At 41.0% G+C, this 25,178-nt stretch overlaps 3 protein-coding genes across 3 annotated transcripts; all 3 read right to left on the bottom strand.

Moving 5' to 3' along the window:
- Positions 1-780: 780 nt before the first annotated feature.
- TRUGW13939_11566 (uncharacterized protein) lies at positions 781-1,790 on the bottom strand (the record flags this gene model as incomplete). The annotated part of the gene is made up of 2 exons (XM_035494672.1): positions 781-1,239; positions 1,290-1,790. The coding sequence occupies 2 exons, from the start codon at positions 1,788-1,790 to the stop codon at positions 781-783; spliced, it is 960 nt and encodes a 319-aa protein (XP_035350565.1).
- A 4,082-nt stretch (positions 1,791-5,872) lies between these two features.
- Positions 5,873-15,340, bottom strand: TRUGW13939_11565 (uncharacterized protein; the record flags this gene model as incomplete). Its single annotated transcript, XM_035494671.1, has 6 exons — positions 5,873-5,908; positions 6,820-6,894; positions 9,862-10,519; positions 10,723-11,512; positions 11,620-11,776; positions 15,293-15,340. The coding sequence occupies 6 exons, from the start codon at positions 15,338-15,340 to the stop codon at positions 5,873-5,875; spliced, it is 1,764 nt and encodes a 587-aa protein (XP_035350564.1).
- Positions 15,341-21,601: 6,261 nt separating this feature from the next.
- TRUGW13939_11564 (uncharacterized protein) lies at positions 21,602-21,761 on the bottom strand (the record flags this gene model as incomplete). Its single annotated transcript, XM_035494670.1, has 2 exons — positions 21,602-21,667; positions 21,720-21,761. The coding sequence occupies 2 exons, from the start codon at positions 21,759-21,761 to the stop codon at positions 21,602-21,604; spliced, it is 108 nt and encodes a 35-aa protein (XP_035350563.1).
- Positions 21,762-25,178: the final 3,417 nt, after the last annotated feature.

Genomic DNA, 25,178 nt, shown 5'->3' with positions numbered 1-25,178 from the left:
ATAGAAGAGCTCCGTACCAAACGGGCAAACATTCGGGAACGCTTGGAAGAAGCTAAGGAAGCACAAGCGAAGTACTATAACCGGGGAAAGATTCATCGGGAATTCAAAATCGGAGAACAAGTCATGCTTCGGGCAAAGAATATAGCTTCGCTCCGATATAATGAAAAACTAGCCGATAGATATCTAGGCCCATTCCGAATAGTAGATACATGGGGGTCAAACGCATACAAACTTGACCTTACTCCAAGATATAGAGGAATCCATCCAGTTTTCCATGTCTCTCTACTGGAGCCGCACTACACCAACGCTGGGAACCATACTTCTCCAGGACCGGTACTAGTAGATGGCGAACCTGAGTATACTATTCAAGGAATAGTTCGGGACCGGAAGAGAGGCAGGGGAACGGAATATATGGTCCAATGGAAAGGGTGGCCGATTGAGGAAGCCACCTGGGAACCAGAAGAAACTGTCGGAGAAACCGAAGCCCTTGACGTCTATCTGCAAAAGAAAGCCGAAGGGCAAACTACGTTGGAACTACGCCAGCGAACTAAAGGGAAGAGGAACGAAAGGGACTTTCCATTGAGGGCCCGAAGGCCGCGCATGCTGCGCAAAAAAGACAAAGAACAAAACGAACCCGAACCACCCAGGGGTATCTAAACATAAGCCCCGCAGGGCACCGCACCAGAACACCAGGATATTCATAAAAAGCCCCGAAGGGCAAGCAAACACATTTCAATTCAGGCCCGAAGGCCGCGGCATCGCCGCACAAGAAGGAATTTTTCAGACATACCCCCGATAGTGGAGGTAGTCACCAAGGGCGCGAGTTGCCTCGTGCACCCCAGCCAGCAGGCGCGCGAGTTCGGGATCGAACCCGGCGCCATAACCACCAAAGGGTTCCCTGTAACCAGGGGCGGGTAACCCGCGCTGCATGTAGGGCGACATAGTCGGCCCATACGGGGCAGCAACACCCAACATGGGGCCGCCGAAGGGGGCAGGGTATCGGCTCATGGACTGCTGGGCAGCAGCCGGGGGATCCGCCGTCATAACGGCGGGCGAATCACCCTGCGTCGCCGCAGCAGGAGCAGAACTACCCACACCGGTTGGGGGCTTAGCCGAACGAGGATCAGACCGACGACGCATCGCCATGTCCAATGCCTTGACGGCATCCTCCCAACCGGCAGCACGGGTCGCCACCAGTTCCACGGTCGCGGCAGCCTGGTCGAGCTGCTCCGCGGGAACCTAGCGAACGTCAACACCTGCGGAAACACATAGGCGAAAGGGGAACTCACCGGGCAGCACTCGGCCGCAGACTTTTTCAACCCCTTGCACCGGGGGCAGGGTTCGTCGCCGGGGCCGGGGCACTCCAGGTCAGGGTCGCGGCCCAACGACCGCAGGCACCGCTGGCAAGGCAGGAAATGCGCCTCCAGGAGACGCGCACGAGGCCTGCGACGGGGCGAGGGGGTCGGCGTGCTGGGCGGCGCAGCATCGGCTTCGTCGTCTTCATCATCGTCGTCGTCTTCGTCCTCGACGTCGTCCCCATCGGCATTGGCAGGGGAGGGGGAGCGCACGCGCTTCTTCGCAGAGGGGGGAGCAGCGGCGGACTTGCCCTTCTTCGAGGGTGACTTCTTCGACGATTTCTTCTGCACTGCAGACCGCAGCGCACCAGCGGCCACACCACCAGCAGTACGTGTTGGCCGGGTACGGCCCGACGCAGAGATATCCCCGCCAGAGGACGAGGTGATCAGCGAAGTAGCTGGGAGGCGGCGGGGGGTCTTCTTTTTTGGAGCCATTCTGCAAACCGTCAGCGAACAACGAACCGAGCAAACGTTCGAACAGGCATCGCAATCGACATGAGACAACCAGCAGAGGACATATCACTTACGTTCGGACAGCACAAACGAACGAGAGAGCAGGGGGGACAAGCACAGGGTCGGCAGCAGCGCGATAGACTGTTTGGTGGTGAGGAAGAAGAAACAAACGACGGCCCGACCCACAAACGATATATCAACAACACGCGTGGGTGGGTCCACACACCACACGCGCTGGTCCCCGTAACAACGGCGCCTGAGCTTATTTACACCTCCTACAAGAACCTGCGCGAAGAACACCGGCGCAGCTTCTAAGAAAAGGGGGGGTAATGTGAGGCCGTGAGACCTTCGGGACGCACCAGATGCCGCACCTCGCTACACTAGCCTCACAGAGGGTTGCCAAGCCACTAATGAAGCGGCATATATATACTGACCTTCGCACAGGGGTTGCCGAAGGTCAGCAATCAGTTTGACTACCTAGCGAACCATAGCTTTACTATCGAATCCAACTCTTGCCTGCTCTCTATATAATATCCTCACATATTTCTGCTGCTAGATGCCCCTAGGAAAGTCTTAGAAGTCTTAGGGTATACCATCACTATTTATTATTTAATAGGGCCTTTGCTGGTTTCAAAGCTATCTCTTTTATAAGTGGTCTTAATAGGGTAGACTTTAGCATGTCTGTAACTGCCTAGGTCTGGTTATTAATTAAGCCTTATAGTTCTTTTAGATAGTTCTTTTGCCTATATTACCAAAGCTTAGCCTTATAAAGCGCCACTGACTGCGTGGTGGCCTTTTAGATTCACTATACCAGGTCTAGGAGGAGCCTCTGGGCCTTGTACAGTGCCTGCACTCGTCTTTTAGTATTTTAACCTTTTTGTAGGTGGTACTTATAGTGGGCTTTAAGGATAAGCTTTGGATCTAGTAAGACCCTTAATTACTGAATGGCTGTTGGGGAGAATGTTATTAAAGCGTCTTTTATCTGCACCCTAGCTTTCTGGATTTGATTTTTATGTTCTCTGCTGGTGGTCCTAGAGAATAGGATGGCCTCTGTCTTTTTAGGGTTGAATTTAATGCTATTTGTCAGTCCTTACTTAATAGCAGCTTTTGCTGCTGCTTCTAGCTGTTTGCAGATTTTAAAAACTGAGTTTCCCTGGGCTATTAGGTCTATGTTATCGGTATAGGACAGGGTCTTGATCTCTGGTATCTGCTGTTCCATAGCCTGAAATATACCCTGGATATAGATAAGAAAGAGGATTAGGGAGACTGGTGAGCCCTGGGGTAGCTCTGAGTCAATAGGCTGTTTAGGGGCTTTATAACTGTTAATTATAAGGCTGATCCTTCTATTTGTAAGGAAGGATAAGGTCTATCTTATAAAGTCATTATCTAGGCCTGCAGCTTCTATAGCTTTACTAAGCTTATAGGGGTCAACATGGTCGAAGGCCTCTATAACGTTAATAAAGATAGTGCCTGTGAGAAGCTTTTGAGTCTATCTTTTGTGTACTGTTTGCACAAGGCAGGCCACCGCGTCAATAGCCTCACGGCCCTGCCTGTATCCTATTTGTCCAGGGTGTAAAGCCCCCTGGGTCTCATACTAGTCCGCTATAAGGCCTGTAGCTAGCTTCTTAACAACCTTGCCTAGGCAGCTAAGCAAGCTTATTACTTTTTAGGTCTTTATCTAGGTATAATCAGGCTTCCCTGGCTTCTGAAGTAGGATGTCTTTAGTGGTCTTCTAGGCCCCTGGGTGCATTTGTGAGGATATTATATAGAGAGCAGGCAAGAGTTGGATTCGATAGTAAAGCTATGGTTCGCTAGGTAGTCAAACTGATTGCTGACCTTCGGCAACCCCTATGCGAAGGTCAGTATATATATGCCGCTTCATTAGTGGCTTGGCAACCCTCTATAAGGCTAGTATAGCGAGATACGGCATCTAGTACATCCTGAAGGTCTCATGGCCTCATATTATCCCCCCTTTTCTTAGAAGCTGCGCTGGTGTTCTTTATGCAGGTTCTTATAGAAGATATAAATAAGCTTAGGCGCTGTTATTACAGGGACCAGCGCGTATAGTATATAGACCCACCCACGCGTATTATTGATATATCGTTTATAGATCAGGCCATTATTTATTTCTTCTTCCTCATCACTAAACAGTCTATCATATTACTACTGATCCTGTACTTATCCTTTCTACTCTCTCGTTCGTTTATGCTATCCAAACGTAAATGATATATCTTCTACTAGTTATCTTATATTGATTATAATATCTGTTTGAATATTTGCTTAGTTTGTTATTCACTAATAGTTTATAGAATAACTTTAAAAAAGAAGACTCTCTACCATCTCCCAGCTACTTTACTGATTACCTCATCCTCTGGCAGGGATATCTCTGTATCAGGCTATACCTGGCCAACATATACTGTTAATAGTATAGCCACTAATACATTATGGTCTATAGTATAGAAAAAATCATTAAAGAAATCATTCTTAAAGAAAAACAAGTCCACCACTACTCCCTTCTCTATAAAGAAGCGCGTGTGCTTCTCCTCCCCTATTAATACTGATAAAGACGACGTCGAGGATAAAAACAACAATAATAATAAAGATAACAAAGCTAATACTACGCTACCCAGCACACCAACCTCCTCACCCCATCACAGGCCTTGTGCGCGTCTCTTAGAGGTGTATTTCCTACCTTGCCAACAGTGCCTGCAATTGTTAGGCCGTGACCCTAACCTAGAGTACCTCGGCCTTAACAACAAACCCTGCCTCTGGTGCAAGGGGTTGAAAAAGTCTGCAGCCAAGTACTATCTAATAAGTTTTCCTTTCGCTTATATATTTCCGCAGATATTGATATTCGCTAGGTTCCTATAGAGCAGCTCGACCAGGCTGCTGTAACTATAGAATTAGTAGCGATCTATGCTGCTGGTTAGGAGGATGTTATCAAGGTATTAGATATAGTAATACATTATTGATCTAATCCTTATTCAGCTAAGTCCCTAATTAGTATGGGTAGTTCTGCTTTTACTATAGTGATGTAGAGTGATTCGCCTATTATTATGACAGTAGATCCCTTGGCTACTGCTCAGCAGTCTATAAACCAATATCCTGTCCTCTTTGGCGGTTCTATATTGGGTGTTGCTGCTTTGTATAGGCCGACTATGTCGCTCTACATACAGCGTAGATTATCTGCCCCTGGTTACAGGGAATCCTTTAGTAGTTATAGCGCTGGGTTTGATCCTGAACTCGTGCGCCTGCTGGCTGGGGTGCATAAGGTAACTCATATCCTTGGTAACTATCTCTACTATTGGGGGTATATCTGAAAAATTCCTTCTTATATAGTGATGCCGCAGTCTTTAGGCCTGAATTAAAATGTGTTTGCTTGCTCTTTGGGGTTTTTTATAAATATCCTGGTGTTTTAATGCGGTGTCCTGCAGGGCTTATATTTAGATACCCTTGGGTGGTTCGGGTTTGTTTTGTTTTTTGTCTTTTTTACGCAGTATACGTGGTCTTTGGACCCTTAATAAAAAATCTCTTTTATTCCTCTTCCCTTTAGTTTGCTGGCATAGTTCCAATATAGTTTGCCCTTCGGCTTTCTTTTATAAATAGATGTCAAGGGCTTTAGTTTCTCTGATAGTTTCTTCTAATTCCTAAATAGTTTCCTCAATCAGCCATCCTTTCCATTAAACCATATATTCCATTCCCCTGTCTTTTTTCTGGTCCTAAACTATTCCTTAAATAGTATACTCAGATTCACCATCTACTAGTATTAATTCTAGGGAAGTATAGTTCCTAGTATTGGTATAGTGCGGCTCCAGTAGAGAGATATAGAAAACTAGATAGATTCTTCTATATCTTGGAGTAAGGTCAAGTTTGTATACATTTAACCCCTATATATCTACTATTTAGAATAAACTTAGATATCTATTGGCTAGTTTTTTATTATATTAGAGCAAAGCTATATTCTTTGTTTAAAGTATAACTTGTTCTCTAATTTTAAATTTCTAATAGATTTTTTCTTAGTTATAGTATTTTATTTATACTTTTTTAGCTTTTTTTAAATATTTCTAAATGTTTGCCTGTTTGATATAGAGCTCTTTTATCTGGTTTATGGCATGTAACTCTTAATCCTTCGGACTTGAGGAAGCGTCCTTAGGAATATCTATTCTTAAGTCTCCCTGGAATCCTATAAGGGTTTCTATTGGAGATTATCTTGTAATACTATACTAACTATTATTATATATATTCTATACCAATGGGATCTACTGTGGTCAGTCTGTCTGCTTATAGTTTATATAACATTAGAGGAAGTATTCTACTGTCTAATTCTAGTACTTTGTCTGTCCATCTATTTATAGATAGACTGTTATTGATAATTTCTAGATTATCCTTAGATAGAAGCATATAGTTTGCTAGAATTTACTGGTGAATAGTTTATCTTAATCTAAGACGATATACTGTAGAAAAGTAATCTACTATACTAGGTTTTTTAAAAATAGCTTCACTGTGACGTGCCTTTTCCAAAGATATTCGATTCCTATCTAGGGGTGCGATTCTCTAAAACAACAAGCATGGGAAAGGAATCTAACTACCAGGACCTGCGGGAAGGTTTTATCTTGTGTGCTTAGGTAACCAGCTTGACCCCTTATGGCCCCGGGGTGAGGCTATCCCCAGATCTGGCACCGCGGGTTAGGGTTGATGCCCTTCCTGCCTGAGGCCTCCCATCCGGCCACGAGGCCGCTCCTACCCTTGGGGATAGCCTCAGGCTCAGCCGTCACATCACCCCCCCCTTCGGAAACGCTTGCCCTCAAGCGTTGGTTGCCGGTCTGTCATCATCTGCATGCTCTTCAACAAATCGATCCTCCTCCATGGCTTTCATCCACGCATCCAACCGGCGCGGCGGACCTGGCTTCTCGGGGTTGGCATCATGGAACGATTTCAGCGCCAGTGGAGCGTTCGAAAAGTACCCTGCTGGATACCATACTGGATCTGGGTCCCTGCCTAGCCAGCTTACTCGATAGCACAGCTTCTTCCAGCGCATCCGGGAGTCCAGGATCCTGTCGACTTCCCATTCCGAATTTCCGTTGACCTGGAGCTCAGGACATTCCTCCTCCAGTTGACCAGCGAGGGGCTCGGTCGAAGCGGCGCGGCGGAGCTTGTCCGGGGAAAAGATACGGTGCACTCGTACGCCCTGCGGCAAATCCAATTCAAAGGCATGTCCTATCTTACGCAGTATCTTGTATGGCCCTTCGGACTGATGGCCCAGCTTCCTGCCTGGTCGTCCTGTATCCCATCCTTCGTTACTGACGTAGACGTGGTCACCAACTCCGAAGTCTATCTCCCGTCTGCGCTTGTTCGCTTGCCGTTGCTGTCTGCCTTGTGCTTCCGCAATATTATTGCGGGCGTGGTCCCATATGCGCTCTAAACGCTGTACCCATGCTCGGGCTTCCTTCTCGTTCAGTGTGTAGCTTCTAGGCGGCGTTGGTGGCGCCCAATCAAACGACATCCGAGGAGCATAACCTTTTTCTATCTCAAATGGGGACATCCCTGTAGATTCCTGTGGCAGTGACGCAGCTGCAAAGTCGATGATTGGTAGGTACTCCGACCAGTCGTCCATTGCAAAGTTAACATATGGCCGCAGCCGCTGCTGAAGATACTGATTCGCTATCTCTGTTTGTCCATCTGTCTGGGCATGCCGTGCTGTCGACAGCTTTACCTTGATGTGAAGGATTCGGCACGCCTCTCCCCAGAACTCAGAGATGAACTGGCCTCCTCGGTCTGATACAATGCTGTCTGGCAGGCCTGTCCACGGGAAGATATACCGAATCCATAACTTTGCCATGTCTCTAGCTGTCACCCCCTTGTGGCACGGTATGGAGACCGGTCTTTTGGTCAAGCGGTCGACGGTGACAAAAACGTTATCGAATCCCCGTTTGTCCTGGGGCAGCTCCATGAAGTCCATCGACAAATGCTGCCAAGGTCGTACTGGGATAGGTAACGGTTGGAGGAGTCCAGGGGCCCTGTCCCTGCGCGTGTTCGTCCTCTTGCATGTCTTGCAATTGTCCACATACCGGTTCACATCATTGCTCCATGCCTCCCAGTAGAACCGTTCTCGGACTAGCTTCAGCATCTTTGTACGTCCTGGGTGCGCTGTTGCGGGTTGTCGATGTACTTCGTCTAGCAGTCGTGCTCGTAAATCGTCCTTCTTGGGAACATAGAGTCGTTCATTAAAGAAAAGTCGTCCTTCAATCACCCTATGGCTCTCCCCTTTCCCTGAGAGTAAGACTTCGGCACCTTTCTCGGCCACATATTCCTCGTTGGCCGCCAACACCTTGGTGACAATATCATCCTCTGCAGTTAGGGTGACCAGTTCTGCATATGCCATCTCAAGTGCGATCTTATCGTCGATTTTATGCCGCGGCAGTAGCGTTCGGTTCCGGTGGTCGAGGTTTTTCGCCTTTTCATCTTCTCTCCGGGTGAGGGTGTCCGCCAATACATTCGCTTTTCCTGGTCGGTATCTGAGTACAAAGTGGTATTCCTCCAAGAACTCGCACCATCGGGCTTGTCGGGCGTTCAGAGCTTTGGTAGTCATAAAGTACTCAAGAGCCCGGTGATCCGATAGGACATCAAAGGACTCCTGTCCTCTCAGTCCGACCAATTCGGACTTCCATTCCCTCAGAGCCTTTATTACTGCCAGTAGTTCCTTGTCATGGATGTCGTAATTATGCTCGGCTGGGGTCATCGATGCGGAGTAGTACGCGACCGGATGCCATTCCTCATCCTCACACAGTTGAGATAGGACTGCGGCCACTACTCCGTCTGACGCGTCCGTTTCCACGCGGGTTTGGCGATTGGGGTCGTAATGGGCTAGCACCGGGGCTTCCGATAATTTCTTTTTCAGACTTTCAAATGCTTCTTCGCACTCCTTACTCCATATAAATGGAACGTCAGTTCGAGTGAGGTAATGCAATGGCCTTGCAGTTCGGCTGTAGGCCTTTATGAACTTCCGATAGAAGTTGCAGAAACCAAGGAATGACTGTACTCCCAAAACTGTCATTGGCGTCTTCCAGGAAAGGATAACCTCAATCTTTGCTGGGTCGACCTCTATCCCCTCTGAGGTAATGATAAAGCCCAGATACTTGGTCGATGTGACATGGAACTCGCATTTTTTGATACTGGCTTGCAGTCCTGCCTCTCGGAGTCTCTCCAACACCTGTCGCACATGCATCTCATGCTCTAGCTCGTTCTCGCTGTATATCAATAGATCGTCGATGAACGCAATCACGAACTGGTCAAGGTAGTCCATGAAGATATCGTTGATCAGTCGTTGAAACGTCGCTGGTCCATTGGTGAGGCCAAACGGCATTACCTCATACTTAAAAGTGCCATACCGACAACGGAAGGTGGTCAGATCTGTGGAGACTGGGTGCATTCGGATTCGGTGGAACCCCTGCCTAATGTCCAGCTTAGTGAAGATCTTTGCCTTACTCAAGCGCTCAAAGACTTCCTCGATAAGTGGCAGTGGATATCGGTCCTTTCTGGTCAAAGCGTTCAGCTTGCGGTAATCAACACAGAAGCGGAATCCGCCATCGGCTTTCTTGGCCATGAGGATTGGAGACGCGAATGGTGCATTGCTAGGGACGATAAATCCTTTATCCAGGTTATCAATAATATAGTCTCGGGCTGCTTGGAGCTGTTCCTCTGACATTCGATATAAAGGACTATAACCCAACTCTAGGTCCTGATTCAACTCGATCTTGTGGTCATACTTCTGGTGAACTGGCAACTCGTCTGAGCGGATCTTCGAGAAGACGTCGGCGAACTCGCGATACTGATCCGGCAGCTGCTGCTTGATCTCCTCGCTTTCAGTCGACTTGGCCGTTCTTTCCTTCTCAGTTTCCAGCGCCTGCTCTATCTCGCAAAGACTAGTCATGAAGACATCTGTAGTCTTGCTTTTCACACAACGATGGAATCCGGCAGCTCCGATGATTGCTATGTCCATTCCATACGTCCTTCTTTCTGAGCGTTGGCGATGTGGGTTTCTCGTCGGACTGACAACTGGTGACGCTTCCTTGGTACTGCCAAAGGGTCCTGTGGCGTTCTCTGATCGTAAGGCTTTCTCCATTTTCTGCAGTTCCATCCTTGATTGCGTCCTTTGCGTTCTTCCTGTAACTGCAGGCGCTTTCCTTTGGGGTTCTGGTTGTAGGAGTGGGACAGGTTCTTCCATCAACCGATCTCGGCGCTCCATATCAGCTTGGTGCTCGAGATTGACTGGTCCATTTCTCCTTAGTATTGTCTTTGGCATGCGGATGAACTGCTCTCTCTCCATTTGATCTTTGAGAGACACATCCTCCGGCCATAAAAGGCGACGGTTTCTGCAATCCACCAACACATTGTACTTCTCCAGCCACATACGACCCAAAATGACATCGTGACGGCCTAGTCGCACTAAGAGAAAGGGTAGATGCCGCTGCATCCGGCCATCAACAACCAGTGTTAAGATCATGAGGTGCGTGACCGGTTCCACTGTCTTCCCATCATACCCTCTCACCCCACAGGGTTCAGAAACGGGTACTGTGTATGTCTGAAAGTGTCGTGCAAGCTTCTCCGCTAAAAATACATCTAAAAAGGCAAATCCGTTGGCTCCAGTATCGGCCAAAGCTTTGGTGCAAATTGAATATCCATTCTTAGCTAGCTGAATAGATACAGTCATGCTATCCTTCTCTCTCCCCATCAGCTGTGAGAGATCCAAAGCTTCGTTGTCCGTACTTGATGCGCCTAAGAAGGAGACTTCTCCTAGGCGTGGGCGTTTTCCGACTCCTTGCCTGCGTCATCCTCCAAGGCCTTCAGATCCGGAGCCTTCTTCTTGAGGGGGCACTTGTCAGCACGGTGACCGCTCAGTTTGCAATTGAAGCACTTGTCCTCGCTCATTAGCTTCTTCTTTTCTTCCCAGGAGAGCTGCGGTTGAGGGGCTTCATTCTTCGGCTTCGATCCTCCGGAGGTATTCGACTGGTGGCCTCCCTGGCTGTGGCCTTTGCTGCTCCCAATCCCACGGCTGCGGGCGCGTCGTTCCCCTTCAGCGATCTGCTCGAGGCGGTTGGCAGTAGTGTGGCATCCTTGTACAAAGGTCTGGTACGACACCATTGGGTCGGTGCTTTCCTTGATCATGGCGCGCTGCATGTCGAACGAGAGTTTGTGGTAGAGTTCCTCCTTCCATTCTGATAGGGCGAGGCCAGCTTCCTGGGCAAGAAGCGTGAATTTCGACAAAAAGATCTGAAACTTCGAATCTCTCATTGCTAGGCGACGGAGTTCCATCTTCGCATTGATCACGCGGTTCTCGTCCATGTAGATTGTTCTCAGATGCTCGAAGATGTCACCGACATCCTGGTAACGTTGTGCTGAGTCCTTCCGGAATCGTGGGAGCAAGTGGTTGGCCGCTTCTCCCTTACACATCCCCTTCACGTACGCCATACGGGCCAGGGCTGTTGGGTAATGGTCGGCGTTGGCTTCCAACTTGTTCTCGACGTCGATCTCCCATGATTCGTACTTGGGATCGATTCCATCCGATAGCAGCTGGCCATCTGGCAGCTTGGTGGTCTTCTTCTTGTGGTCTCCCCCGGCTGGAGAGGTATTGGCGATTGCGGCATCACGCTCCGTGATCAGTTCGACATGGCCTGGCGATGGTCGGCCAGGTTGCTCTTGAGGTTCTGAATCTCCTCTCTCATAGAGTCGATTTCCTCTGTGTCGTTGTTGCTAGACTCAGCGAGAGCCTCTTCTAGTCGTTTCTCCTGCATGGAGAGGTGTTGGAATAAACCTTCAAACAGGCCTCCAGGGTCGCTTCTGCAAAGCTCAAGGAATTCATCCTTATTGAGTGGTCCCTCAGGAACATCTCCAAGCTTCAGTTCTTCGAGGTTAACGGTCAAGCGGCGACTGGGCTCTCCCACATCGTCGTTGCTGGCGCTCTCGCCATGCTGACGTCCGTCAGCGGTACTTGGTCTTGCCATCGTGCTGGCTCACAAGATTTCCAGGTTTCGAATGAAGGTAAATGAAGGTTCAGGGTCAGAGCGCTGACAAGGCGTTTGTCGTGGCTGTACGGACCGTGCTGAACACAAAGAGGTTGAGATAAAGAAAAGTCTACCCCCGACCAGAGCGCTGACTGCAGCTGAGTGCTGGCTGTGCTAGTCGTGAGAAAGACAAAGATAAAGTGTAGCGATGCTTGTTGTAATGTGACGTGCCTTTTCCAAAGATATTCGATTCCTATCTAGGGGTGCGATTCTCTAAAACAACAAGCATGGGAAAGGAATCTAACTACCAGGACCTGCGGGAAGGTTTTATCTTGTGTGCTTAGGTAACCAGCTTGACCCCTTATGGCCCCGGGGTGAGGCTATCCCCAGATCTGGCACCGCGGGTTAGGGTTGATGCCCTTCCTGCCTGAGGCCTCCCATCCGGCCACGAGGCCGCTCCTACCCTTGGGGATAGCCTCAGGCTCAGCCGTCACATTCACTAGTTTTTCAGCTAATAACGCTTTCTGTATCAACAAGTAGATAGTGTATTTTAAGAATAGGTTAATAATAACTAGTATAGTATTAACTATTGCTTTTTACCATCCCACAGATAGCAATCTTGTTATAAAGTCTATAGTTACCGTTTCAAACAGTTTTAATGGAATTAGCAATAGCTTAAGTAGCCTATACTACTAGTGTCTGTGTACCTTGACCTATTAGCAGGTAGAATAGGTTTAAATGTAATAGTCTATGTTGGTTTCTAATATTAACTAATAGTATTTCTAACAGATAGCTGCTATAGTATAGGCTTTTCTGAAATAGCCTCCCTGTGTATTATTATGGTTATTCTTTATAATTTCCGATTGTAAGGCCTTATTGGGTGGCATATATGCGGCCTCTTTGTATTGGAGAAGATCACGCTCCCTGATACTCTATACTGAATCCTTGGCCTGTCCTGTACAGAGTTCTTTTAATTTCTTCCATACAAAGGTGTCCCCTTGTTAGTATTTTTGAAGGAGACTCTCTATATCGGGTTTTATTTCTGAATAGGCTGTCTCAGTCCTTATAGTTTTAGTTGTTAAGGACTGTGGCACTAGAAGTTCTAGACCCCCTATATCGCTAGTGGTGGTATTCTTATCTATAAAGATATTCTTCTCTTTGAGTCTGTGGGTATTTTCTTTATTAATGGTAAAAGATATTCCCTGAGTCTTCTGTATTTGCGTTAGCATATTTATAGATAATTCTTGGTTATATGGGGAGATTAGATTTTATTCTTGTTTTTTAAAGTAACCTTTTCACAGCTTTTCTTATAGAGTCGAGAGCATTATTATGTCTTCTTTAATATTATCTATATAGTCTAGACAATGATTTAATATATCTGTGAGGTTCTTTGAATCTGGGTGGTATTCTATATTAAAATTAAATACTAATAGATATTCTATCTATTGGGCCTAACGTCTGCTAAGTTCTTTAGTAATAATAAAGTACTGTAGGTTACTATAATCTATCAGGACTCTAATTATATATTAGCTATTTTCTAGGTATTACTATTAATACTTGAAAGCTTCTACTACTACTAGAAGTTCTAAATTATATACTTTATAGCGCATCTCTGGTCCCTTAAATTTCTAGGACCAGAAGGCTATTAAATACCATTAGAAATCCTTAAATAGCTGAGTGATTACTGCTCCTAAGGCTTTATTCAAAGCATTTGTTTCTATGCAAATTGGGAGTACTAGATTATAATATCTTAGCACAGGTTTATATTAGAATGCTTGCTTTAAGCTTAAAAAAGATTCTTTAGCTTTTAAGATTATATTAAATCTTTAAATAGCACTGTTTTTTTAGCTATTATACTTTATTCTTTCTATAGAATCTTTAATTATCTTAGATAGTAGTGCTGATATGTGCAAGAATTAATATATAAAATTATAATAGAAATTTATAAACCCTAAGAATAACTAGACCTCCTTAACTATCTATAATTTAGGTTATTCTGTGATAATACAAATTTAGTCTAGGTCTATTATTATTTTTTATAGATTTATAATGAATTTAAGATATTTTATAGTGTCTACTCTGAAGCTATACTTGCTTCACTTATAGTATAAGCTATAGCTTTTTAATTAGCTTATAACTTTCTATATCTAGGCTTTATATATCTGTAGGTTGGCTGAATATATAACTATATTATCTAGATATACTACTATATAGGTGTCTAATAGGTTTGATATTGCCTTATTGATATATACTTGGAATGTGGCTGGTGTATTTATAAGGCTAAATAGCATTATCTGGTATTTAAAGTGGCTATAATAGATTTAGAAAACGGTCTTCTACTTGTTCTTTATTCAGATTCTGATACAATAGTATGTATCTTTCAGATCTAGCTTGGTAAAATACTTTATGTTAGCAAAGCAGTCCAATATCTCTTAGACTAGGGGAATTGGGTAATGATTCTTTACTATGATTGCATTAAGTCTCTGATAGCCTATATATAGTCAGAGCTTATTATCTTTTTTTGGTATGAAAAGGATAAAGGCTCCTGCTAGGCTTTTAAATAGTTTAATCTAATTTTTTTCCTGTGCTTTACTTAGGTAGTTCTTTAGAATCTTATATTTAGTTTTTGTGAGCCTATATATAGGTTTGTAAGGAAAAGCTGTTTCTAATTCTAAATCTATAGTATAGTTATACTCTGTATGTTTAGGTAGTATATTAGTAGCTTTCTCTAAGAATATATCCACATAGTTAGATAGATAATCTAATAGTTAAAGCTTATTTATTTTAGATATCTCTATATTCAATAGTACTTTCTAAATACACACCCTATTATCTCTTTATAGAATACAAACGGTATATAAATATAAGCCTAATTCTGGTACATCTTAGAAGTCTATCCAGTATGCTGTGTACCTAGCTATTAGACTTTCATATACTTCATAGAAAAACATAGTCTCTATCTCTTCAGCCAATGCACAGTCCCAGTATCTAAACCACCCTACAACCCAATCTATATTAAAATTTATCTTTTTTAACCAGAACATACCAAGGATTATGTTATATCCATCAATATCTACTATATAAAAGGGATGCCCACTCATTTAGATCAGCCTCTCAAAGTCTATAACTCTTATATCTGTGTAGTATTACCCATATATTTAGACAACTCGCCTATCAATAGCTTTTACTAGCCTAAAGGCTTTTCTAATAATTCTAGTAAACTTCTCAGCAAATTCCTAACTTACAAAATTACCCTAGGCATCACTATTAATAAGGATCCACACCTTTACAGTTCCCAGTAGCTTAAGAAGTTCTATTTCTATTATTAATAGTTACTCTTCCCCCATATCCTTTTTATAAGCTATTCCTAGCATAGCCGCTACATACAAGCACCAAAATCCTAGTTTTTTAATAATTCAAACACCTTTCATGCTTCATCAAACCCCTTTTTGTAGCATTTCCTTTCCCAATATCCTACCTTACCACAATAGTTGCAGGTGGATCTAGTCCAATCCCCTTTAGACTTCCCATATTCCTTTCCCTTCAAATTTCTACTACTACTTCTGCCCACAGCGGCCTCATCCTTTTAAAAGAACTGGTCATCCTTCCTATATTTATCCATAGAGGGTCTCATTCTAGCGCAGTAATAGTTCAGGGCTGTCCAGTATTCATTACCACTACTACCGTGACCATCCCACTGTTAGAAATTTCTTATCTTTTAATATTCAGATATAACATCTTCCAGCTTCTATAGGAATTACACAGTGTCCTTATATATTCAAGGTTTCTCTGAATACTTCTATGACTTATTTTAGATAGGCTGCAGGACCTTTACTATAAGAAGCTTCATATGCTATTCCTTACTATACTATATATCTATCTAGTCTTTAAAGATTCACAGGTAGCAGACAAATTCCTATACCAATTAACTCTCTAACTACCTGGCATCATTATAATCTTATATAGCAGCAATACAAAAGAGCTTAGGATTATAAAACAGTCATTACAGATATGCTTTGAAGTCTTTCTAAGTAATAGATTCTGGTTCCTTCTCCTTCTGGTACATATTGAAGTTAAGAAATTACTTAGAGCTTAGGTTGTTTAAAGCTTTACTAACTTTATAATATAGATATTGACTATACCACTCTAGATATCTACTGAACCATGATTCCATATATTCTATAAATGTCTCAAGTTCGGTCAGAGATTTCTTACTATAAAAATCCTTCATTTTGAATCTTAAAGGGCGCTTCTCCACAGGAATCATATTGGTTTAGGGTCTTTTTTCCCTATAAGCATTGCTATTAAGGATTCTGGTATCTTAGTTCTTATGCGCCAGTGCACTATATAGCTATACTTAGATTTATAGAATCTACTATTTTAGATTTGTGATATAGAGCTCTTGGTCTAGCTAGGTTTTTATGGTTTCGAGTTCTTTTATTGATATATCCTCTAGTTCCTATTCTAAGAATAGCTACATCATCCCTAGGTCCAGGTCTTCACTGGTGGAATAATTTCCTTCCAGTTCTATCGCTGGTTCTTCCTTATTACTATATCTATCCAGTGTTTCCAACATGCTAGATTAGATTTCTACTACCAGTACGGAATATTCAGTAGTATTAGTAGGAATAAGGATGCTCCTAGTAATAACTATAATTCCAAAACTTGCTAGCTCTCTTCCCAAAGGTAAAAAACAATCAGAATGTAAGGATATTATATAAAGAGTAGATAAGAGTTAGATTTAATAGTAAAGCTATGGTTCGCTAGGTAGTTAAACTAATTACTGACCTTCAGTAATCTCTGTGTGAAGGTCAGTATATATATACCACTTCATTAGTGGCTTGGCAACCCTCTGTGAGGCTAGTGTAGCGAGGTGCGGCATCTGGTGCGTCCCGAAGGTCTCACGGCCTCACAGCATTTTAAGCTGAAAGTACTGCTTAGCCATCCTTATGATTTGGGGTGAGTCTAGTGTCTAGAGTAGCCGGCATGCTTTAAAATTGAGTCTGTTGGCCCCTAGAGCTTTTTTAATACTCTGGCTGAATAGGGCCTGATGCACCCGCTTTGGTGTTATAAGTATATAGGCCTGTCCATCTAGCAGCTTTTTAGGAGGGGAGCTATAGGAGGTGTTAAGAAATGCTATTTCCCTGATTAGGGCTTCTTTATTGGCTATGGTAATGGTAGGGAGAGCCTTTAGATCTGGGCTTTAGAGTGCTAAAGTGGTAGGATTAATCCATGGCTTAGTGTACTGTAAAGCTATTCAATATCTATTAAGATCTCCTGGAGAAGGCTTTTCTAGGCTATTCCTAGGGCCTTTAGGAAAAGGGTTCCTAATAGGGTTTAAATCTTTTTTCTACTCTTCCTTCCCTCTAGGGCCTTTCTTAGTAAGGAAGACCTTCCAGCAGGTCTTTTTAGCCGCCTTTATTTTATAGTAATAAGCGGTTCTTGTAGTTTTGAATTCGGTGTTAGTATAGGCATAGGCCTGTCACTGCTTATGGGCTGTAGCTTATAAACTTTGGGCTTGCCGTAGCTCTGGCTTCTATTACTACTTAGAGCGTGTATAAAGCTGTACTGCTTTAGCATGCCTATTGAGTATGCTAGTTAGAGTGTTCTATACCTAATTGGCTTTTCTAACAAGGTCTTTCTCGGTGTATTGATTACTAAGAGGAGGGTGGTCTACAGTCTTTGAAGTTTAAGCTGCTATAGCCAGTTTTAGGGCTTCTTTGTTTACCTGTAGAGCTTCTATCTGCCATCTAGTAATCTCCCTAGAGATTCTTCTTGGGGAGGGTTCTAGGGCTTTCTAGGCTAGGACGATAAGCTTATGGTTAGATGTTATAGGCTTATCTTTATCCATCTCCCAGGCTTGCAGAGGCCCTAGGGTTGGCAAGGATAACGCTAAATTAATAATTAATATCCCCTCGGTCTTCTTATAGCGTGTGGCCTCTCTCAGTGGGTTATTAATATATAGTGAGTGCCGCTTTATAAGCTGTTCTAAGGGCTTAGTGTTAATCTGGCCCTTGGCCAGTGGGTTCCATGAAGGGCTATAGGCGTTGAAATTATCTACTAATAGGTATTTATCTACTATAAATAGGTCCCAGTCTGTGTCCTTGATGGTTTGGTGTTGTCTAGGGAAGGCCTCTTGCCATCAGTAACTGGCTTTAATCTATATATTATAGTAGTGTCAATCGGTTCAACAACTCGTCACCAAGATGTGAATCGGGGTAGGTATTCTGCTAACAGAAGGCAAGATGAGAAGTTTGTATAAAGCAATCCTAGGATAAGTAGAATACTATCACAATGATAGGCTGCAAAGTATGTTGAAGAGTAATAGTAGTATGCTATTTACTTAAGAGAATAAAATATAATAAGCTAGATATATAATAGTAAATGAGTGTCTTTATATAGCTGATCCTAAATATAGTAAGTATAGTCAAGCTTTACTTGACTATATTAGTATATAGTTCCTTAGTATAGTTTTACTATGTTGACTATACAGTTATATACCTAAGTCTATAAAGTAGATCTTTTTATATAGAGACTTTTTTTATATAGAGATCTTTTCTATATAGGATCTCTTTTTGTATAGAGTCTATTTTTGTATAGAAACTATTTCTATATGATACAGGCTTCTATTCGATGAGTTATTCTATGCAGGAGTATAAGTGTAGGTGTTTCTTCTTTCTCAGGTACAATCAGAGATTCTATCCCACGAGAATATCTAATAACCTTTGCTTATGTAACTAGCGTCCGCTGTCACATCTATTGGCTGAGTGTTATCGATTCTTATGACAAGTATATATAAAATATTTAGTATTATTAAAATCTATTTTTATTAATTTTTAATCTTCTAATATCTTTAACAGTTTAGGTTAAAATATAATGTTTAGTTTATTTTAGTATAGATATTTTCTCTACAGCTTAAGTAATATTTATATATACAGTTCTGAATATATCTTTAAGCTTTATTATATAGACTTATTTTTTTTAACTATAATAATTTTTTATATTCTTTTACTATTTCTATATTACTTTTTCTATATATTAAATATTTATTATATATCTATTTATAATATTTTAAACAGCTTTAAATATATTATTACTATATTTATATAGATTCTTCTCAATATATTACTTTTAATAACTAATAGTTATATTTATTAACTTCTTCTTATTCTTTTTTATCATTATATTCTAATATTTTATAGATTTCTTTTCTTATTTTATTAAGTCTATTAACTATATTGCTTTCTTAATTCAGATTTTTATAATTTATTTAATCTTTATTGTCCTATACTGTCATACCTTCTAGGATACTTTAGTATAATAAAGAATTATTAATATTCTGTGAATACTAGTCTTTTTTATAAAGTTTTTCTATTTTAGTATTAATACCTTATCTAGAATATTTTTCCTAAGCTAATTTTTCTTTAAAACTCTGTTATAAGTGTTCTTCTAATAACTTAGAATAAGATTCTTCTTCTATAAAGATTCTTATAAATTCTTTTTTAATAATTCTTTAGTATTATTTTTTATCTAATAGTTCTTTTTAACTATTATTGTCTTTAGTAATACTATCCTTAGATATTTATAGATTTTCTATAATTATTATAATTTTTTCTATTAAATTCTAGTTAGCTTTTTTATCACTTAAGCTTTATCTATATTATTTTATAAAATAGTTTTTTTTTCTATACTTATAGTATACTTTTTCTTTTTTTTTTTTTTTTTTTTTTTTTTTTTTAGTAATAATAGTATTAAGTTATATTTTAATATCTTTATTTTTATTATACTAAAAGTATTTAGGTTAAGAAGTATTTAATTAATATCTTTTTTAATAGCTACTCTTCTTCTTAAGTTATCTATTATATTATTATAAGTTAATATAAAATACTACTTCCATCATATTATAGAATATTTCTAGTTAAAGCTATATCATTATAATTATATCCTTAACGCTTTTTTTAAAGTCTTTATAGAACTAGTTTTAATATCTTTAGTTGCTGTACTTCAGATTATTAAATATCTAAAGATATTTTAATATATATTCTCTAACAGACCTAACTTATCAGATATTTTATATTTTATAGATAATAACTAGTTCTTTATTAATAATTCTATATAGTTGCTTAAGCTTATCTTTAAAATATTTAAAATTTATAAATAGCTAAATTATTTTTAATAAAGCTTATTCAGTATTATTATTCAGCTAGCTCTCTATATACAGAATAAATCACTTCATAACATCTCTAATTAAGAAACTAGAAACTATTAAGACTTTATCAGATTCTTCTCTAATACATATAAGATTGTTCATAAAATAGATTCTTATCTAAGTAAAGAATTAATTAAAGATTCTAGATTCTTTTAAAAAAGGTTCGACTTTTCTAATTCATAGAGTTCCACTATTTATAGCAACTTATTAGATAACTAGCCATTTAAGCTGCTTAATTCTTTTCTGTAACTGCTGCTGAGATATTCTAATAGAATCTATTTCAGTACTTCTATTTAAAGTAGTAATATTTCCTGCCATTATTAATATATTTCTAAAGAATAACTATACCTTCTTTAATATCTTAATCATTAAGGTGTTTTATTATCAAAATATATTAACCATTTTTTACCAGAATAAGTGTTCATTGATAGTATTCTATTAAATAAGATAAAGACATAGGTAACTAAAATTAAAAGAAAAATATCTCTTGTAAACAAAAGGATATTTAAGAGTAACTTATTAATAAGCTAGATAAAATATAGATCTAATTTAGTATAAGAATAAAATACAATCAAACTAAATACATATTAGTAAATAAATGTCTTTATATAATAAATCCTTATTATAACCATCAGAGCCTTTGTTTAGATAGCTATAATATCTTTATCATGTCTATTATATTAATCACTCTAATCACTCTAATAGTTATGTAACTCTATAGTCTAATCTTTCTATAACTACCTGTATAAGTTCTAAGATACTATAATCTTTTCCTATTACTTTAAAGCATCATCTAATAATAGACTTTGCTATAAAGTAATATCTATTGCTTCTATTATCTACTATTCCTGTAGTAGTAACACTTTCTTATCTATAATAAGATTATTACTTGCAGGCATAACTTGTCTCGAGGATATCCTAAACAGATAGCCTGGTTGCTTATGTAAGTAGCGTCCGCTACTTCCATTGATTGGCTGAGCGTTATCGATTCTTGTGACAATCTTATAAAGAAGATCAATATAGTAAAATTACTAGATAATATATTGATGACTTTTTATTAGAAAGTAAAAGCCAACATTCCCTAATATTTTAAGATAATGAAAAAGATAACGAAGTTGACTATAAAGATTTAGATTAAGAATCAGATATCCTGCAACAATCATAGTTAGTAAGAATAACTAATTTTAGAAAAAACATTGTAAGAGTAATTAACTAAATAAATAAAATAATTAGATTATTCTAGAAATGACTATTAATTATAAAAAAAGAATAGGATTCAGTCCTAGGAATTAGTATAATTATTATTATTATTATTTAATCAAATTTAACGTCTATACCGAGCCCTAGGCTATGACAGACAGCGATTCGTGTGGATTAGGCCTACTTATAGGGGTTGCCCCCCATAAGCCGGTGCCTCTACCCCCATTGGATCCAGGCTTTCAAGGTATCTTGCACTTTCCTCACCCCATGCCGCTTATATGCGCAGGACGATTCGGGGGCTTATAGTGGGTGGCAACCACTACCCCCTCCTTATAGCCACTAACGTTTGGGCGTTGCCTACAATAGCGGGCCGCCCCTGCCCGCTATCCTTCCCCCTCTCGCTCTCCCTCATCCAGGACCTCAATGCCCCAATTATCAGTCTTATAGGCCTACTCCCAGGCCTATTAGTTATCCTCTCGCTCTCTAATGGCCCCTATAAACGCCAGCAGCGCTGTAATGGCCTTTGGGTCCTAGAATAGACATGCTTCGGGGCACTGCTCGCTATCCTATGGGGCCTTTACCCCCGCTTCGGCCAAGCCGGCATATAGTTTTTCCCACTAATGGCACCACTGTCGACAGTTTATAAGAAGATGTCTTACCATCTCAATCCCCCTAGAGCACCCCAAGCAATTAAAGGAGTCTCGGGCCTTGATTCAGTGCAGATAGGCCCCAATTAGGGTGTGGCCGGTCTTGAATTGGTAATACCGCCGCGCCAGGTACTTAGGAATGCTTGCCACTATTAGATCAAGCTTCCATCCCCAAGGGGGTTGATAGGCCTGGCCTACCTGTTAAATACATCTTACAAGCTTTGCAGTGAGCCAGTTGGCCTTAATAACGCTATAAGTCTCAGTGCATACCCACCAGGCATAGGCCAGTGAGATGCCTAAGTACTTACCTGTACAAGGCCTCCCTACAACTTTCTTAGCGGCCTTATCGGCCTCCTTATTGCCTAGGACCCCTTTATAGCCTGATACCCAGCATATGATAACCCTACAGCCGGTGGCCTGTAGTTCCCCAGCTAGATCGTGTGCCTGCAGCGCTAGGGCTTGCCTTGGGCCAGGCCAGATATACTGGAGCCTGCTTATAGCGGCCTAAGCATCTAAAAACATCCTAATTAGCTCTATAAAATTCTCTACTAATACCTATTCTAAGGCTTTGACTACTCCTATTAGTTCTGTATCAAAGACTTTGAAGCCTACGCCTAAAGAAGCTAGGCGCAACCTTTAGGAGCTAATAAGTAGCTTATAAACTATTGTAGCGTCTATACACTAATCATCTAATCTAGAACTGTTTAAATAAAGATCAATATTTTCTATCCCATTTAAAGAATCTAAGACTAATTATATAACAATTTTAGAGGAGTCTATCCTAAAATCTAATGATATAGACTTATTACTAGGCTCTATTATACACTTAAAGTCCTAGAAGGAGTTGGTGGTCAAGGCCTCTCATAGCCTACAGACCAGGCCTATGCCCAGCTTCTAAGGGCCTTAGTAGGTTGATATTACCTAAGCTCAGTCTTCTAGCGGCTGCTCTCCAGGCTGTGCATAGACATCTCCCTTTCTAAATATTATAAAGAGTATTTCTACTGCTAGATACCCCTAGAGAAGTCCTAGAAGTCTCAGGGTATACTGCTGCTATTTACTATCTAATAAGGCCTCTGTTGGTTCTAAAGCTGTCTCCTTTATAAGTGGTCTTAATAAGGTGGACTTCAGTATATCTATGACTGCTCAGGCCTAGTTATTAATTAGACCCTGCAGTCCTTCTAAGCAGTTTTTTTATCTATACCACTAAAGCTCGGCCCTATAAAGCACCACTAACTGCATAATAGCCTTTTAGATTCACTATACCAGGCCTGGGAAGAGCTCCTGAGTCTTACACAGTGCCTATACTCATCTTTCAGTATTTTAACCTTTTTACAGGCAGTACTTATAGTAGGCTTTAAGGATAAGCTTTGGATCTAGTAAAACCCCTAACCACCAAATAGCTGTTAGAGAGAATACCACTAAAGTGTCTCCTACCTGCACCCTAGCTTCCTAAACCTGATTTTTATGTTCCCTGCTAGTAGCCCTAGAGAATAGGATAGCCTCTATCTTTTTAAGGTCGAATTTAACACTATCTACCAATCCCTACTCAATAGCAGCTTTTACCACTACTTCTAGCTGCCTACAGATCTCAGAAACCAAGCTTCCCTAGACTACCAGACCTATGTCATCAGTATAGGACAGAGCCTTGATTCCTAGTATCTACTATTCTATAGCCTAAAACACACCCCAGATATAGATAAGAAAAAGGATTAGAGAGACCAGTAAATCTTAGAGCAGCCCTAAGTCAATAAGCTATTTAAAGACTTTATAACTATTAATTACAAGACTAACCCTTCTATTTATAAGAAAAGATAAAGTCCACTTTATAAAATTATTATCTAGGCCTACAGCTTCTATAGCCTTACTAAGCTTATAGAAGTTAACATAGTCGAAGGCTCCTATAATATCAATAAAGATAGTGCCTATAAAAAGCTTTTAAGTCTATCTCTTATGTACTATTTACACGAGGCAGGCTACTATATTAATAGCCCTATGGCCCTACCTGCACTCTATTTATCTAGGGTGTAAAGCTTTTTAGACTTTACACCAATCTGTTATAAAGCCTGCAGCTAGCTTCTCAACAATCTTGTCCAGGCAGCTAAGCAAACTTATTATCCTCTAGGTCTTTATCTGGGTGTAATTAGGCTTCTCTAGCTTCTGAAATAAGATGCCTTTAGTGGTTTTCTAGGCCCCTAGGTGCACCCTAAGCTGAAAGTACTGCCTAGCTATCCCTATAATTTGGGATGAGTCTAGTGCCCAGAGTAGCTAGTATACTTTAAAATTAAGCCTATTGGCCCCCGGAGCTTTCTTGATGTTCTGGCTGAATAAGGCCTAATACACCCGCTTTAGTGTTATAAATATATGGGCCTATCCACCTAGCAGCTCCCTAGGAAAAGAGCTATAGGGGGTATTAGAAAATACTGTTTCCCTAATTAAAGCTTCTTTATCGGCTATAATAATGGCAGGAAAAGCCTCTAGATCCAGGCCTTAAAATACTGAAGTAGTGGAATTAGTCCGTGGCTTAGTATACTGTAGGGCTATCTAACATCTATTAAAATCTTCTAGAGAAGACTTTTCTAGGCCATCCCTAGAGCCTTTAGGAAAAGGGTTCCCAGTGGGATTCAAACCTTTTTTCTACTTTTCTTTCCCCCCAAGGCCTTCCTCAATAAGGAAGACCTCCCAGCAGGTCCTTTTAGCCACCTTTATTTTATAGTAATAAGCGGTTCTTATAGTTTTAAATTCAATGTCAATACAGGCATAGGCCTGCTACTACTTGTGGGCTATAGCCTATAAACTCCAGGCTTGCCATAGCTCTAGCTTTTATTACTACTTAAAGCATGTATAAAGCCATATTGTTTTAGTATGCTTATTAAGTATACTGGTTAAGATGTCCTACACCCAATTAGTCTTTTTAATAAGGTCTTCCTTAGTACATTGATCACTAAAAGAAGAATAGCCTACAGCCTCTAAGGTGTCATAAGAATCGATAACGCTCAGCCAATAGATGTGACAGCGGACGCTAGTTACATAAGCAAAGGTTATTGGATATTCTCGTGGGGTAGAATCTCTGATTGTACCCGAGAAGGAAGAAACGCCTACACTTATACTCCCGCATGGAATGACTCATCGAACGGAAGCCTGTGTCGTATGGAAATGGTTTCCATACGAAAACAGACTCCGTACGAAAAGAGATCCCGTACGGAAAGGATCTCCACGCGAAAAGAGTCTCCATACGAAAAGACCCACCTTACGGACTTAGGCACGTGACTGCATAGTCAACATAGTGAGACTATGCTAAGGAACTATGTACTGA

The sequence above is a fragment of the Talaromyces rugulosus genome, chromosome VI (genome assembly GCF_013368755.1).
Source record: "Talaromyces rugulosus chromosome VI, complete sequence".
Classification (NCBI taxonomy): Eukaryota; Fungi; Ascomycota; class Eurotiomycetes; order Eurotiales; family Trichocomaceae; genus Talaromyces; species Talaromyces rugulosus.
Note: the sequence above shows the minus strand (reverse complement) of the source record. Positions and strands in the feature narration are given on the sequence as shown.